This window comes from Rattus norvegicus, chromosome 19 (genome assembly GCF_021556685.1).
Source record: "Rattus norvegicus strain SHRSP/BbbUtx chromosome 19, alternate assembly SHRSP_T2T, whole genome shotgun sequence".
Lineage (NCBI taxonomy): Eukaryota > Metazoa > Chordata > Mammalia > Rodentia > Muridae > Rattus > Rattus norvegicus.
The window spans coordinates 36,297,920-36,316,076 of NC_141552.1; the positions used below are offsets into that span (position 1 = coordinate 36,297,920).

At 38.3% G+C, this 18,157-nt stretch overlaps 1 protein-coding gene and 1 pseudogene across 1 annotated transcript in view; one reads left to right on the top strand and one right to left on the bottom strand.

The window, feature by feature from the left end:
- The window catches only part of Vps35 (VPS35 retromer complex component), a 35,926-nt gene that overhangs the window by 8,508 nt on the left and 9,261 nt on the right, over nucleotides 1-18,157 (top strand). Inside the window, exons 3-12 of the mRNA NM_001105718.2 lie at nucleotides 440-536; nucleotides 2,603-2,726; nucleotides 3,967-4,149; nucleotides 6,125-6,338; nucleotides 8,422-8,505; nucleotides 9,131-9,240; nucleotides 11,691-11,787; nucleotides 11,899-12,047; nucleotides 14,975-15,182; nucleotides 16,306-16,461. Of these exons, the coding sequence (NP_001099188.2) occupies nucleotides 440-536; nucleotides 2,603-2,726; nucleotides 3,967-4,149; nucleotides 6,125-6,338; nucleotides 8,422-8,505; nucleotides 9,131-9,240; nucleotides 11,691-11,787; nucleotides 11,899-12,047; nucleotides 14,975-15,182; nucleotides 16,306-16,461 (1,422 nt within the window). The remainder of the gene's footprint in view (nucleotides 1-439; nucleotides 537-2,602; nucleotides 2,727-3,966; nucleotides 4,150-6,124; nucleotides 6,339-8,421; nucleotides 8,506-9,130; nucleotides 9,241-11,690; nucleotides 11,788-11,898; nucleotides 12,048-14,974; nucleotides 15,183-16,305; nucleotides 16,462-18,157) is intronic.
- On the bottom strand, nucleotides 5,748-5,845 carry LOC120098671 (U6 spliceosomal RNA; annotated as a pseudogene).

Here is an 18,157-nt window from a genome sequence, read left to right on the forward strand (position 1 = left end):
TGGTTGAAAAACACAAGGAAAGGCTTACATGTTTAATCACTGCCCAAGCTGCAAAGAGCCTCAAGTTCTGGGACAGAGCCATTGTTAGGATAGATACCTTGCTGAAGAAGCTTAGCATGCCTTCTTTGACTGCAAAGTCAAATATGGCTTATTGGAACTAATTCCCTAGTTCGTAGAGGTTGAATTCAAAAGTTTGGAGTTGCTCTATGAAACATACTGTCTTAGTTATGGAAGCCTTGAAAGCTTTGTAACCCTGGTGAGGAGTTAGATTTTTTTTTTAATTTAAATTTTTAATAAAAGGAAACTTGTGAAGTTGATTTTTATGTGACTAAAATAAGTGCTGTAGACTCTTAAAACTGTGTAACAGTTTTGCCTAAATAGAACCAAGATAAACGTTTAGTTAAGTAAGTACTTTCATAAGTTATTGGTATTTCTGTAGGACAAAAACAAGCTGATGGACGCTCTGAAACATGCCTCGAATATGCTTGGAGAACTCCGGACTTCTATGTTATCACCAAAGAGTTACTATGAACTTTGTATCCTTTGACTGTTGAAGGATTAACATTTGAGCCATACTTATTTCTTATTTGGTTTTGTTTTTTGTTTTTGTTTTTGTTTCCCTCTATGTAGCCTGGCTGAGTTCCTGGCTTCCCTGGAACTCACGCTGCAGACCAGGCTGATCCACCTGCCTCTGCCTCTCTGTGCCTCTCTGTGCCTCTCTCTGCCTCTCTGCCTCTCTCTCTGCCTCTCTCTGCCTCTCTGCCTCTCTCTCTACCTCTCTCTGCCTCTCTCTGCCTCTCTCACTGCCTCTCTCTCTGCCTCTCTCTCAGCTTCTTTCTGCCTCTCTGCCTCTCTCTGCCTCTCTTTGCCTCTCTCTGCCTCTCTTTGCCTCTCTACCTCTGCCTATTGAGTGCTAGGAGCAAAGGTGTGTGCCACCTCATCTGGCTTATAGTTACTTCTTGATAAGGCCAATTGTTTTTGTTGTTGTTGTTGGATTTGTATTTAAAGCAGAACCAATACAGACTTATTAAGAAAAAGCGAGGAAAGAACTCTTAAGAGTGGGAGGGCCTTTAAGGCCTTTATTTATACTCTTTGTTTTTAGATTTATGTGTGTGTGCTTTATCTGCATATGTGTATATCTGGACCACACTCATGACTAGTGCCTGCAGAGGCCGGAAGGCATCAGATCCCCTGGAACTATAGTCACAGATGGTTGGAAACCACTATGCTGGAACTTGAACCCAGGTCCTTTGGAAAAGCAACTAGTGCTCCCCTCTATCACAACCCCCCCCCCCGAAATGGATGCTTATTTTTTAGCCCAACCTAACCTCAAACTCACAGTTCTCCTGCCTCAACTTCCTGAATGGTAGGGTTATAGGGATGAACCATCATGCCTGGCTTTTGTTCTTTGTTAAAAATATGTGGAGTCAGTAGTTCTATTAGTTTTTAGACAAAATAGTCCTTCTCCAAGCAGATATTCTAAATGAGAAAAATGCCCCTTTTTTTCCAAGAATAAATCTCCTCTCCCCCCCCTTTCCTTTTCACAGTGTTGGCTGTTGACCTTAATTTTAGACAGACAATTTGCCAATTGAACTAAATCCATACCCATATGTCTAAGTTTCTCAAAATAAATTGCTCTTAATTTTTGAAAAAAATTGAAGCATCTGTTTTCTGTTTTTGTTTTTGTTGTTGTTGTTGTTGTTGTTGTTGTTGTTGTTTCAGAGGTAAGATCTTGTTGTGTGGCCTTCCCTGGCTTGTTAATTGGCAGTGATCCTCTTGGCATCTGCCTCTTGTGTGCTGGCATTACAGGTGCATGCCACCATGCCTGGCATTCCCTTCAGTCCCCCTTATAAGATGCTGAGGCCAGGCTTGAACTCTTGCGTTCAGCTGATCCCCATCTTCAGCCTCCCAGGTAGCTGGGAGTCTTTCTTTCTTTTTGAGACAATGTACTGTGGTGTAGCTCAGGCTGGCTTTGAACTTACTGTTCTTCTGCCTGAGGTCTGACTTCAGACATGTGCTGTTATACCAGCATGAAAAAAATTTTAAGTTTAATTTACTTTTATATATATGGCTGTTTGCATTGCATATATGCATGTAGCTGGTGCCCATGGTAGTCAAGAGAGTATCAGATCCCCTGAAACTGGAGCTAGGAATGGTCCTGAACTATGCTGTGGGTATTGGGGACTGAACCCCAACCCATTGCAAGAGCAGCAGGTGTTCTTACTGCTAACCCATCTCTGCTCCAGTGATCTTTACTGTAGAGCAATGAAAGCCAGCTGAAATTCTCTCTTCCCTTTAAACATTAAGTGGCCTTTCCTTTGAACTCTGGCCCTCTCTCTGTAGCCTCATGAGTAGCTGGTATTATAGCCATGGACCTCTGCCAGGCAGTCCAAAAGTGTGTGCGGTTTTGTTTTGTTTTGTCAGTGGTGGAAATAAAATACAAGACTTTTTTCTGTGAGAGGTAAATGCTTGCACTAATGAACTGTATCACTGGCCCTGCCTAACAGTTGTAATTATCCCAACAGTAGTTGTGAAGTGTGTGTGTGTGTATTTTTTTTTAAATTAATTTACCTTTGTTCTTAATCCTTAACCATAATTAAAGATATGGCTATTTCTGATGAGCTGCACTACTTGGAGGTCTATTTGACTGATGAATTTGCTAAAGGAAGAAAGGTGGCAGATCTCTATGAACTTGTACAGTATGCTGGAAACATTATTCCAAGGCTGTAAGTAATTAACGTCTTTTATAGCCACACTTTCTAGGCTTTGTGTAGAGGTGAAGTCTCACCCAACAAAAGTTAGTGCTAGTTTAAAACTCCTCTTTCTTTGCATTTCTTGACTTAGATACTTTTTTCTTTTTTGAAATTATCCCTCTCTGTTTTTTGGACAGCATCTCATTGCTTTGAATTCACGAACCTCCTGGCTCAGTTTCCCAAATGCTGAGAATGCAGAGATGACACTCCATGACTAGCTGACATTGGCTTTTTTAAGGGGCAGGCATGGTGTCATATACCTGTAATCCCAGCTCTTTGCCACAGAGACATTGCTGCAAGTTGAAGGGTAGCCTGGTTTACATAGCAACTAAGTATCTAAGTCAGCTGGGCCTATGGTAGTAAGAAAGAGCAGGTGTGTGTATGAGAAAATCAAAAAGAAAAAAAATCAGTAGTAATTTCCACAAGCAACCATGGTCATCATAGTCTAAGAATATTGAAAGGAAAATGATAGAAGTAATTTAAGTTTAAACTTTTGTACATTTTAAGTAGCCTGATTATTGTTCCACTGGGGGTGTGAATCATCGTTTTATTGATCACACTGTATATGTTATCTACCCTTTAGTCTCTTCTTAGCCTTCTTGCTTGTTGGAATAGCTGTGCTGCTGAGATAGCCTAATGCTACCTCATCTTCTCTCACCTATTTTATTCTCATTGGGTAGTTACTGTATCGTCTCAAATTCAAGGATGGTGAATATGGCATAGTAAGTAAGATAGAGGAGAGAGATCATTCACTCATGTTATCTTTTGTTACAATACTGTTACAGTTGTGTTAGTTACTGTGGTTAATCACCTTGACTGATTAGTAAATGTGTGTGTGTGTGTGTGTGTGTGTGTGTGTGTGTGTGTGTGTGTGAGAGAGAGAGAGAGAGAGAGAGAGAGAGAGAGAGAGAGAGAGAGAGAGAGAATAGCCGTACATACCAGCTGCAGTATCAGTTAGCAGATGGCTGTCTTGGATCGTATACTTCATGAGTCAGAGGGACTGACTGACCACTGGGATCAGTCAGTGATTTTTTTTTTTCAAATATTTTTGTAGTTATATTTAAAGTTAGGTGGTTTTTCTCACCATAAAGAATACTGTTTAAGATGATATAGTTTCTGTCTTAATTTATTTAATATGTGTGTGGTGTGTTTGAATACAATCAAGTTTTCACATATTCTGTCTCTAATCAAATGGATTCTTTGCTTCTCCTAGTTATCTCTTGATCACAGTTGGAGTTGTGTATGTCAAGTCATTTCCTCAGTCCAGGAAAGATATTCTGAAAGATTTGGTAGAAATGTGCCGTGGCGTGCAGCATCCACTAAGGGGTTTGTTTCTTCGAAATTATCTTCTTCAGTGTACTAGGAACATTTTACCTGATGAAGGAGAGCCAACAGAGTAAGTAATCTTGGTGTAGCTGTAGTGTTCCCACCAACCCTGTAGTGAAATGTCTTAAAATTGTAGAAAAGTATACAGAAATAAGAACACGTGTCAGTAGTTTTACCACTCAAATTCATGTAGTATTTTGTGTCTAGTCTTTCACTGAGATATATAATTGTATGAGACAAAATGTACTCATATTCAGTTATATATTTAGAAAGATTCTTTAGAATCTGCTTTTAAAAATTTATTTATTTATTTATTTTTGTTTTGTTTTTGTTTTGTTTTGTTTAGGGTTTGCTGTGTGGCCTTGAGTGACTGGTACTCACTGTAGCCTAGCCTGGTCTTGAATTTTCAGTAGCTCTCCTGTATGCACACTCTCAAATAATGGATTATAGGCATCTAATATAGTTTAGAACATCTTCCCATTACATTAGATAATCTTTGTGACTGTAACCTTTAAAGGTGTTGACTTGGAAAAAAAAAACTAAAAATAGTTTATAGAGGCCTCTGTTTCTTTTGCAGCTTCCATTCTAGCATTAAAATCCATGACACCTTTTTTCCCCAGCAATGGCGGATTGCTGCTAGGTGTGGTAAACTTTTTATGTGATGGGTCCCTAGATTGAAGAACTAATAATTTCCTTTTATTCAAAGTTTACCTGTTTTTTAAATTTCTAAGACTAGTAAATCAGTAGTTTATCTGCATCAATCCCTTTAAAAATACATTATTATATGTATATTTGTGTGTAATGATGTGTGTGTGTTCATGTATGTGAATGTGTGCCATGGTGTGTGTGTGATGGTCAGAGAATAACTGTGGAGTTGGTTCTTTGCTTTTACCTTTACATGGTCTCTGGGAATCAAATTCCGACCACCAGGAGTACATGGCCAGTGCCTCTACCCTCTGAACCACTGCACTAGCCATCTCCCTTCTTTCTCATTTTGAAAAACATTCTCACCGTATAACTCACGCTTCCCTTGAGCATGCAATCCTCCTCCTTTTGCCTCTCAAATGTCTACATTACAGGTTTGCGTCACTATGCCGAGAATCGTTTGCTGCTGCTGCTGCTGCTGCTACTACTACTTCTTCTCCTCCTTTTCCTCTTCCTCTTCCTTCTTCTTCTTCGTATTAAGTTAAACCATACATAAAAGATTTAATAGTATACAAAGAGGATGATGTTATTTTTATTATTATAATTTGACTCTGAATTTTAAACGTTTAGACAATCAGTAAAATATTGGAAAAACTAAGTTTCCTGTCTTAGAAGATATAGAAAAATAAGGTCTTTCTTCATAAAGCTCATACTTCATTTGAAGCCAAAATATAACAGTAAAGCAGCAGTTATTGGTCTATCCTAAATGTCAAGTTTTGGGGTCTTTTAGAAACTTTTTAATTTTTGTTTTTTAATCAGGATATGTAAGGATTCGGCTGTAGTTGGATTCCTTATGGTGGGAGCTGGGACGCCATCATGCTTCCAAGTGCAGTGCCTTCCATACTAACCCCTCTTCAGTAGTACTGTGTCACCATGCATGTCTGAGTTCTCTGTAAGAAGTGTAGTTGCTGAAGAGTGTAATGTAAGCTGCCAGTACCATGTGAAGCCCTGTCATGCCCCCTTAAAAATACGGGGTGCTTCACAGATTGCTTGTCACTGTAGGGGCCATGCTAGTCTCTGTACTGTTTCAATTTTAGTTCGTGTGCTGCTAAATTGAGCACAACTTTTTATATTCTAGTGAGTTGCGGTAAGGGCAAAGTCCAGTGAGCTCAGAATAAGGAGTCATGGAAAGCGATTTGCCCCATAAATGTGTGTTCTTTCCCTAGTTTTTTTCATGCAAGAGTCTGTTCTTGAAATTTAATTAGCATTAGGCCAAATGAAATGAAGTTGAAAATGGCTTTTGAAGCATGAGTATTTGTAGAAGTAAGAAGAAATGAATGGACGAGTAGTAAGTTGATCCTGTCATGTGCATAAAGATTTTTCTAACTTTTTCTTGGCAGTGAAGAAACAACTGGTGATATCAGTGATTCCATGGATTTTGTACTACTCAACTTTGCAGAAATGAATAAGCTCTGGGTGCGGATGCAGCATCAAGGACATAGTCGAGATAGAGAAAAAAGAGAACGAGAGAGACAAGAACTGAGAATTTTAGTGGGAACTAATTTGGTGCGCCTTAGTCAGTTGGAAGGTGTAAATGTGGAACGTTACAAACAGGTTCTTATCTTTTTTGTTGTCATTTTTTTCTTACATTGTGAGATCTAAACTGAAAATTTTATTTTAAATATATTTTTGTTAAATTTAAAAATATTTTAACTTTTTTACTAAAAATGATCTAGTTAAAAGCACTATCATGTTTATGGGTTGGGGATTTCTATACTGTCAAGGTAGCAGTTTTACTTAAATCTAACTATCGATTCAGTGGAGTCTCAGTCATACCTAACTCTGTTTTATAAAGTCAATAAACTGATTCTAAAGTATATGAGAAGGAGAAGAGAACCTATAATACCCACAGCCATTTTAAAAGACTAGGACAAAAGGACCTAAGTTTACTTTCACTGAAGTGAAGATAGTTTGTGGTATTGATATATATCAGTTGTGCTGACTGTTTTTTGTGTCAACTTGACACAAGCTAGTCATTGCAGAGAAAAGAGCCTCAGTTGAGGATATGCCTCTATGAGATCCAGCGTATGGCATTTTCTCAATTAGTGATCAATAGGGGGTGGGGGTGTGCAGCCCATTGTGGGTGGTACCATCCCGGTGCTGGTGAGCCTGGGTTCTGAAAGAAGGCAGTTTGAGCAAGCTATGGGGAACGAGCCAGTAAGCTGCACCCCTCCATGGCCTCTATATCAGCTCCTGCCTCCAGGTTCCTGCCCTGTTTGAGTTCTGTCCTGACTTCCTCCAGTGATAAACTATGATGTGGAAGTGTAAGCCAAATAAACCCTTTCCTCTTCAGTTTGCTTTTTGGTCATGGTGTTTCGTGGTGGCAATAGAAACCAGTGGAGAGACGCATAAAGGGGAAGTGATGAAAGGGACAGACACATGAGACAGTGAAGGGGGATAAAGTAAGGATCTGCACACTTGTCTAAGGACTTTAAAAGAAAAAAAAGTGTGTGAGGTTTTTTGCCAGCATGTATGTTTATGTACCATGTGTGTGTCTGTGCCCAGAGGCCAAAAAAGGGTGTCTAATCCCCTGGAACTGGAGTTACAGATGATTGTGAGCCACCATGTGGGTGCTGGGAATCAAACCCAGGTTCTCTAGAAGAGCAGCCAGTGCTCTTACCAAAAGGCTAGCTAGATGGTAAGTATTTGAGTTTTGTAAGTTATTAGTTAAAAGTAGTAAATTAGATGGGTATGGGGCACAGGCAGAAAAACATTAAGAAAATGATCAGGGCAGGGCTTGGTCCCTTGACATTTTAGAGTACAGCTCAGTTTGGCTACTATTTAATATACTTCAGGTTCTGGATTTGGATCCATAGCAACAAAAATATGAAACAAAACCCCCAAAATTCAGGCAGTGAATTAGATTTGTCAATCCTTGGATTAGGTAGTCCATTATTAGACTCACATATCGGCCCCTTCTTTTTCCTCTCCCTTGATCATCTCAGGTAGTTCAGGCTGGCCTCCAACTCACTTGTAGCCAAGGATGGCCTTCAAGTTCTGATCCTCCTGAGTGAGTCCTAGAGATTCCCTCTGCCAACTGAGCCACATCTTCAGCCCTGCCGTTCATTTTTATGAAGGTGCAAAGGCAGACTTACTGTTTGTCTTTTGAAACAGGTTCAGTCTTTAGTCCTTGGCTGTCCTGAAGATTAGGTCGTCCTTTGTAGGTTAGGATGACCTTGAACTCACAGAGATCTGCTTGCTGAGCGTTGGGATTAAAGAGGTGCACTACTATGCCTGCCCAGGGTAACCTTAATAAATTACTCTGGAACAATTGAATACCCACTTTATGTGTAAACAAAGACACTTTTAAGTCCTGACCATTTCTCAAACAGTGTAGAAACTATAGAAAAGGGATCAGAGACTTATTTATATATAATCTAAAAGTTCTAGAAAAAAACATAATCTTCATATCTTGGATTAGTTAAAGTCTTGTTAGGATAGACAAAAAAACACAAAGTTAAAAAAACCTTTATGTGATGAAGTTTTTATATTTAATAATAAGTTAATTTTAAACTTGAACATTGAAGTGTGGGTGAAAGCAATGTAAAATGATTTTCATGTTCATTGCTAGGGAAGTCCTTTGGGATTTTCAAAATCATTTTCAGCTCACCTTTGTTCTTTTCCTTGCTGTGTTTAGATTGTTTTAACAGGCATTTTGGAGCAAGTTGTGAATTGTAGAGATGCTTTGGCTCAAGAGTATCTCATGGAGTGCATCATTCAGGTAAGTAGGAGAACAGTAATTCTTAAAAGGAGTTTTCATTCTTGTTTGGGAAAAAGAAGTCCTGAGCCCAGTGTGGAGGTACATGGCCTATAGTTCCAGCCCAGTTATGAGGATGAAGCCCTGAGTTTAAGGCCAACCCGGCCATTGTGCCTAAACTATGCTCAGAAATAGAAAAAACAAAAAACAAAAAACTTAGGGAAAGAGGTTGGGGATTTGGCTTAGTGGTAGAGCGCTTGCCTAGCAACTGCAAGGCCCTGGGTTCGGTCCCCAGCTCCGAAAAAAAGAAAAAAAAAAGAAAAAAAGAAAAAAAAAAACTTAGGGAAAGAAAAGTTTTTCTTGAATAGGAAACGTCCTTCAAAAATTTCCATTTTCAAGCTTGGTCTTTGTACTAATTATTGGTTTTGTTTTGTTTTGACTCAAAAATATAGGAAAATAATCTTGAGTTTTCTAGGTCTTATTAGACTTACTTGTATGCTAGAAATGGAATATTTCTGGCTTTGATTTTAATTATCCAAGGTTAAATTATTTAGAATTTCTATAAGTAATGATTTTGTATACCATTCATAAGATCTGGATATTTTGTGAATTTCTTTCTCTTTATTGATTAATCATATCTGACTTTTAGGTTTTTCCTGATGAATTCCATCTCCAGACTTTGAATCCTTTTCTTAGAGCTTGTGCTGAGTTACACCAAAATGTAAATGTGAAAAACATAATCATTGCTTTAATTGACAGGTAAGACTGTTCAGCACTGGAAGGGAAATGCATGCTCTGACATGGAAATAAGCAACTTAACAACATTCATAAGTCCTTTGTTTCTGTTATTACTTATAAGTACCAATTTTAGTGTGATTTTGCTATAGATATTTTAGCATTCAATATCTAGTTAGTGATTGCCTGACTTAAGTGTAAAGGTTTACCTTTTCATTTGAAGGTTTAAGGAGCTTAATGTGTGTGTTTTTTTTTTTTTTTTTAATGTAGCCCAGGTTGCCTGTACATGAGGATGACCTTGAATTTCTGATTCTCTTGACTTAATTCAGGTGCTGGCATTAGACCATACCTGGTTTACAATGAGTTCTTTAATCTGTTGAACTGATATGTGTAGATATTATTGTGCAAAGCTTTCCTTGTCCAAAGTTCATTGAAGAACAGAATTTCTCAGAATTATGTAAATTATCTTTCAGTGGTAACTTACTTGATTTAGTTTTTATTTTTTAAGTAGCAACACCATAAGAATGATTCAGAATGCTTAAGTAGTGCTCGCTTCGGCAGCACATATACTAAAATTGGAAGAATGCTTAAGTATTCATTCTGCTGTCACATTTTCATAAAGAAGAGTTTTTAAGAACCGCATTTTTAGTTATCTCCTTTAAGTATAGTTTTTTAGCCATTAGTTTTAATTGATAAAACATATAAAAATTAGGATTAGCTCAGCAGTTAAGAGCACATACTACTCTTGAAGATGACCTGAATTCAGTTCCCTGCACTGACACTGATGGCTCGCAGTTGCCTGAGGCTCCAGTTCCAGGGCACCTGACCTTCCTTCTGGATTCCATAGATACTTGCATTTACACTCAAGATTTAAAAGTAAAACTTTTTTAGTTTGTGTGTGTGTGTATATATGTATATATATATATACACACACACACACAAATATATAAAATTATTGTAATATTAATTTTATATATTTACATATATTAATATGTATGTGCATATATGTATATTTAACATTTATATCTATATAAATATATGTGTATAATGCATATGTATGTATAACTTGGCTTCTTATAATATTTGTAATGAATGACTGCTTGGTAGCCTTGCTATATGATAAATAACACATAATTTATCCTACTGTGAGTATATATCATTATGAGGTTAGAAACAACACCAAAGATGTATTTCAGCAGACTTTTTTTTTTTTTTATTTTTTATTAACTTGGGTATTTCTTATTTACATTTTGAGTGTTATTCCCTTTCCCGGTTTCCGGGCAAACATCCCCCTAATCCCTCTCCCTCCCCTTCTTTATGGGTGTTCTCCTCCCCATCCTCCCCCCATTCCCGCCCTCTCCCCAACAATCACGTTCACTGGCGGTTCAGTCTTAGCAGGACCCAGGGCTTCCCCTTCCACTGGTGCTCTTACTAGGATATTCATTGCTTCCTATGAGGTCAGAGTCCACGGTCAGTCCATGGACTTTAGGTAGTGGCTTAGTCCCTGGAAGCTCTGGTTGCTTGGCATTGTTGTTCCAGACTTTATATATATATATATATATATATATATATATATATATATATATATATATATATATATATATATATTTCAAGCTATCTAATTAAGTTACTAGTCTTAAGTTACTAGTCTAGAAATTAATAAAGCAGAGGTCTCCAGATTGTCGTAGGCAGCATACATTGCATGCTTTTTGGGCCTACTCTTAAAGAAAGATGGCTAACTAGATTGTCCTGTGCAGGAGTAATACCATTTAGCAATCCCAATCAGTGTGGGTTTCTAATGCATAGCAAAATGCAGATGTAGTTCGGACCTTGACAGGTAATGCAGTGTGCACAAGTTTGAATAGCTTAAGATGCAGGTTATAAAAGTGAACATTATGTCTAGTGGCTCCATATAGATGTTGGGTACTGAACTTGGGTTCTCTGTAAGAGTGGTAAGTACTCTGACCACTGAGCCATCCCTGCAGCCTCTATTTATTTAATCCAGGTATGGTAGCACATGACTGTAAGCCCAGCACTTCTGAAGTAGAGACAGGAGTACCATAAATTCTAGGCTGGGTTGTTCTACATACAGTAAGTGAATAAGTAAGCAAACATGATTGCCAATGGAATAAGGCATCATTAACAAAACTTAGTTAAGAAATTGAGTAAAAAGCCATACATTGTAGCTCTTGTTTTAACCTTCCCACCCTAAATGGAAAGGCAGTAACATTTATTGTTAAAATAAGTTCCTTCCATCACAGTAGCATCTAGGCTAAATTTCCAAAGTCTTGTTTGGAATTAATTCACCAAAAATTAATAGTAATGTCTTGGTATTTTAGCTATAATCTTAACAGCCATTCTTAATGTTCTAAGAAATAGACTCAGAAAATAGAGAAAAGCAATAAAGAAAAAATGAACCCACTGCTCAGATCCTGTATCTTAAAAAAAAAAGAAAAAAATGTTTTCTTTTTTAGATTAGCTTTATTTGCTCATCGTGAAGATGGACCTGGAATTCCAGCTGAGATTAAACTTTTTGACATATTTTCACAACAGGTGGCTACAGTGATACAGGTTTGTATAGCGTTTTCTGTAAGTTCTCAACTTTGGAATTTCTTTATTGGTCTATCTTTTTTTTTTTTGTAATTGTTTAAAATAAATTATATAATTTTCTAAACATTGCAGTCCAGACAAGACATGCCATCAGAGGACGTTGTATCTTTACAAGTCTCTCTCATTAATCTTGCTATGAAATGTTACCCTGATCGTGTGGACTATGTTGATAAAGTTCTAGAAACAACAGTGGAGATATTCAATAAACTTAACCTTGAACAGTAAGTCAATATTATATTTAAAAAATTTTCAACTGCATTTATTTGTTGGGGAAGGAGTTAGAAAATATGCACATGTGGAGGTGAGAGAAAAACTTGCTTTAGTTGTTTGTCTCTTCCAGGGGCTTCTGCAGATAGAACTCAGGTTAGTAGGCTTAGTGGCAGGTGTCTTTACCCCTTGAGCCATACCCCAAAGTTACAACATTGAAAAAAATTCTTAGCATTGTATTAGTTTTTCTTTTCTCAGTTTTTCTTTGAAATGTTTGAAGTATATGCTGAGATTTTCCTGTGTGGTGCTAAACAGGATCAAAAGTTTTGCTAGTTGCTTGTATACAGTATACGGTAGTGAAGTGGTTAGTGACCTATAAGATCTGTAGACAGTCTTCAAAGTTCTGTGTCTCCAATTCAAAACCCTTCCTGAGTTAGTTTTTGTTTCGTTGTCTTTACTATTGTATTTTATGTGTATAAGTGTTTTGTCTGAATGTATGTATACACATCATGTGTGTACTTAGTGCCTTTAGAGACTAGAAGAGGGGGTTGGCACACCCTGAAACTGTAGTCACTGACAGTTACAAGCTGCCATGTTGGTGGTGGAGAGAGAACCTGGTCTTTTATAATATAATAACAGTTAGTGCTTAACCTTTTGAGCCATCTCTTCAACCTCAAGAATGAGCCAGTTTTTAAACTAGTAGGGAAACATCATTGACCACCACGCCTCCCTACCCCATCCTACCGCACATCACCTCACCACTGCAAAAAAGAAAAAGGTTTACTGCAGATGAGTAAATTGTAAACAATAAGGGTGTATGTATGTTTATGTTGAAAAATTAGGGACATATGTATATATTCAAAGTATAACAATATTTGAGCTTTGGTTTTAATAACTGTTGGGAAAATGGTCTTAGTTACAGTTTTACTTCTATGAACAGACACCATGACGAAGGCAACTCTTTTTTTTTTTTTTTTAAGATTTATTTATTATATATGAGTACACTGTAACTGTCTTCAGACACACCAGAAGAGGGCATCAGATCTCATTTACAGATGGTTGTGAGCCACCATGTGGTTGCTGGGATTTGAACTCAGGACCTCTGGAAGAGCAGTCAATGCTTTTAACCACTGAGCCATCTCTCCAGCCCCAAAGGCAAGTCTTATAAGGACAGCATTTAATTGGGGCTGGCTTACAGGTTCAGAGGTTCAATCCAATATCATCAAGGTGGGAACAAGGCAACATCTAGGCAGGCACAGTTCAGCAGGAGCTGAGAGTTCTGCATCTTCATCTGAAGGCTGCTAGCAGAAGACTCTCTTCCAAGCAGCTAGGATGAGGGTCTTAAAGCCTACACCCACAGTGCCACCCCTACTCCAAAAAAGGCCACGCCTATTCCAACAGGGCCACACCTTCTAATAGTGCCACTCCCTGGCCTGGTCATATACAAACCATTACAATAATGTTCCCTACACTGGATGCTTCCTTAGTCATGCTGTCCTAGACCTGTGGCACCCTACAAGGGCCACTTGGGGGGGGTGGTTGTTTTTGTTTTTTTGTTTTTTGAGACAAAGGTTTCTTGGTGTAGCCTTACCTATTCTGTAACTTGCTCTTAGACCAGGCTGGCCTGGAACTTAGAACTCAGATCCCCTACTGCCTCTGTTTCCTTGAGTATTTTGGTGCTGTGATATGTGTCTTTTCCCCAACAGTTGCCCCTTGAGTCCCTTAATTAGACTTCCTGCTTTTCTCTAAGTTACTTGTAATATTTGGGTGTTAATGTACTATTTTTTCTTTTCTTGTTTCCACCCGTTGGTTAGGACACAACAGGAAAGTTCCTTTCTCCTTTACTCCCTTTTATTAGTCATTTCCATTTTCCTGTGAACTGAAACACAGTACAGATCTTTTACATAAGTAAGAGAGAAAAGTAAATGATATCTTTGTTTTCCTTTATCCCTCCAAGATGAACTTTAAAGTAAAAGTTACTAAAATAACTAGAAATGCCAGTGTCTAAAGGTCTTGTAAATGCTAAAATATGCGCAGTCCCCTATATAAGATGCTACCTCTTAAATTCAACTTGGTCTCCCTGAATCACCATCTTCTAGGTGGTTTTTGCATGGATTTTTCTCCTACTTACTTTCTTCATAATACTTGCTCTCTATCCTAGGAACCAATAGGATAGAGATTAAGTGTATTATTTTCTCAATTTGCTTGATCTATTTCTTTAAATGTGTAATTGAATTTTAAAAAACTTTTTATCGCTTCTTTGTGAATTTCATACCATGCACCCCAGTCACACTCATCTCTCCTGTCCCCTGTACCTGCCCTCCACCCTTGCAGCCTCTCCCCAATGGGGAAAAAAAATCTCATGCAAACTGTAGTGTATCTCATGGGGTACCCTTTTGTCCACACTTCTTTGCAAATGTTCATTGTAAAGACTCATTCATTGGTCTAGTACAAGGCCTCTGACTTCTGCTGCCTCACTGGGACTCCTCTTGGATATTCTGTTGTTGCCCTGTGCCATGGATAGCCTGTAGGTTTACATCTGTAGGACAGGCTCCTTCACGTACTCCAGCAGTTCCATAAATGCAGTAGATGTTGGGGTAAGGCAATCCAAAGCCCTGGATCTGGGCCTGCAAGGTATCTGAGCTAGTCAGTCCGAGGGCTCTCCTGTTCTCCCCATCTTAGGGCTGGCTCACCAGCAACCCCTGGAAGCATGGCCAGCTCTACCCTGCTGTCCAGGTGAGGTGCAGGGCCTGTTCACCTGAATGTTGCAACCAGTGAGGGACATGGCCAGTTCTTCTACTCTCATGACCTTGGGGCCAACTCTTCTGCCTGCCATAGTTGGTAAATGAAGCTTTTTTTTTAAAAAAAATATGTGAAACAAGTACTATGTGTATAAAGATTAATTTTATTCATGAAAGGGTTGCTGTTTTTCTCTTTGTAGTATTGCTACCAGTAGTGCAGTTTCAAAGGAGCTTACCAGACTTTTGAAGATTCCAGTTGATACTTACAACAATATCTTAACAGTCTTAAAGTTAAAGCATTTCCACCCACTTTTTGAGTACTTTGACTACGAGTCCAGAAAGAGCATGAGCTGTTATGTGCTTAGTAATGTTCTGGATTATAACACAGAAATCGTCTCTCAGGACCAGGTAAGAGAATACAGATACTCTCTTTTAGGGGACATTGAGCTATAGACTGGTAATAAATGAAGGAGGTAACAGAATAAAAACTATGAATAGCTTATTATAGAAGTTAAAAATTGGAGATGTACATAGAATTATTAAATACGTCTGATTTCACCAAAAGGATAATAACCACAGTTGATTAACATTTGGCATATCTTCTTTCAGATTTTTGTGCATAAATGTATATTGACCTATTAACTTTTCAATGCCTCTGAAACAAAGTCCCTGCCCCCCCCCCCCCCATTCAGTTCAATTATTACTGCTTGTATGTGAATGGGTGAGGGTCACCTGCTGGGAGTATAAGCAACTTTCCAGTAGCTTTTCCCATAGAAATGACTCTGCTGCTTTTAGCAGCCAGCACTGCCAATAGCTCTTCAACTGGGCTTGGATCCTTGGGAACTTCCTCCCTATCCAGCATGCGCGTTGACGAGCTTGATCTTGGGCAGGCAATCACAGCTACCGTGGGAAGGTGTTATTTTGCAGTAATCCTTGACCTCTGGCTCTTATAATCTTTCTGTTCCCTCTTCAGTGTTCCCTGAGCCATGTTGGGGAGGGTATGCTAAAGACATGCTATTTAGGACTTAACACTCCATAGTCATTTATTTTCTACCCTTTGAGTTGTATTAACTGTTACCCACTGCAAAAGAAGCATCATTGATAAGGGAGGAAGCTATAGGTGGAAGGGTAAGTATTTAGAAGGCAGCTTGTTACTGTGTGAATTTAGCAAAATAATAGTAGTAGATTCTGCCTCAGGCCTCTCACTTCATACTTGGGTTCTTGGCCAGGTTTACGGGATCCCTGTGGAACAAAACTTAAGTCTGAGTAGAAAGTCATTGGTTATTCCTAAAACGTTCATTCCACTATTATACTAATGGACTGATTTTGCCAAACGGGTTGTTACTGTAGCTTCTAAGGTTCACAGCTGGTTGAGACTGTTTATACCAACTTCTTTACAAAAACAAAAAACAAAAACAAAACAAAACCCTGAATTAATTTGCTGATACTGTTTCATTGCGTATACACTTAGAAACTGTTACCTTTGTTGATGTTGGTTTCACGCTAATATTTTCTACTTTCCATGTTGCAGGTAGATTCCATAATGAATTTGGTGTCCACGTTGATTCAGGATCAGCCAGACCAGCCTGTAGAAGACCCTGACCCAGAAGACTTTGCTGATGAACAGAGCCTTGTTGGCCGATTTATTCACCTTCTGCGTTCTGAAGACCCTGATCAGCAGTATTTGGTATGAGTTATCTCTTGCTGTAACCTTTCATCACACATAATGAGCAGAGAAGTGTTTAAATGGTTTAATGCAGCTTTTGCCTTAGTTTAAGATGTTGAAAAGCTTGCTACTGAATTTAAAGTTCATGGCCTTACAAAATTAACATATTTAGGTTTTGTTGTTGTTGTTTTGGGGTTTTTTTTGAGCCAGGGTCTCACTGTAGCCAAGTTAGCCTCAAAATTATGATCCTGCTGCCTTAGCTTCCGGAGTGCTATGATTTTAGGGTGTACCTCCATGCACAGCTGAGATTTTATTTTTGTATAAATGAGTAAGCTGTTGGCACTCAGAGGAGCAAGTTAGATATTCCTGCTTCTTTTGAAAACCTGAGAATTGCAGAAAAGCTTGCTTTTCTTTAGTTGGAAATTACATTAATTATTCTGTGTTGTTTCTTGTTCAGTAGCGTAGTGCATTTGGAATGTTTAGTTATTTGTCATAATAAACTTCATAGACTTCCTAGGCTGACTTGTGCTCTGATAGGAAGATGTTTTTTTTGTCAGATGAAAAACGTGTGAAGTTTAGTAATCAGACAAAGCTCTTTGTTTTATTGTAGTCCTCGGTTAATCTTTATGAAATGAAGATTTAAATGTGGTCTAAGTAGGTTTGTTGGCATCTGACAGTGAATGATTAAAAAGCTAATTTCTGTTAGTGGAGAGATAACCTTTGATTTGGCTTAGGGAGAGATTGTTTTTATGCACTATGGGACAGTACAGTGAATACTGTATTTTAAATATTTTAAGTTGTTCCCCTTCCCGAGTGTGTGTGTGTGTGTGTGTGTGTGTGTGTGTGTGTGTGTAGCATTTTCTGTAGCATGATCATATTTGTGACGGATTATGTTTGTATGCTTCCATATCACAAGACCCAAATATATCACATTCTGTATTTTACGTGGACTCACTTATCCTCTTTGGTGTTTGTATTTGCATGTTTATGTAGGTGCACATCAAGTGTCTTCCTCAGATGCTCTCCATTGTATTTTTCTAGGTAGGGTTCCTTAGTGAGCTCCATGAAGTCACCTGCTTCTGCCTCCCCAGTGCTGGGACTGCAGTTGCCTGGTTGCACCTGGCCTTTTATGTAGATGTTAGGTGGGTGTTAGGTGGGTGTTAGGTGGGTGTTAAGTAGATGTTAGGTGGATGATGTTAGGTGGATGATGTTAGGTGGATGTTAAGTAGATGTTAGGTAGATGTTAGGAAACCGGACTCAGTTCCTCAAGCTTGTGCTGGAAGAATTTTACTGATTGAACCATCTGCCCAATCCTTTGGTTTTCTTTTTCTTTTTTTTTCTTTCTGAACCGTCCATACATTTGTTTCACACAGCTTTTTAAATTATATTGGTATTCTTCTTAATTTAAATGTGCTTAGAAAGTTTGCTCTACCTGTAAGGATAAATGATTAAGTTTATAGGAAGAACTAAAAGATCAGAATTTAGACAGCTCCCAACAGCTAGAACAGGCTTTATTTAATTTTAGAAAAGTAGTTTCTCTAATTCTGGCCAACTAATTAGGGCATAGGACCCAGTCACTCAGTGGTCTGAGTTCAAGAGAATGAGAGATTACATGTAGCCTTAGGCTGGGGTTTTCGAAGCTAAGGATAGGAAAAGTGGAAAGGGGAATTTAGCTGGTTTCTTTACATAACCTGATTTTTTTTTTTTTTTAAATTTG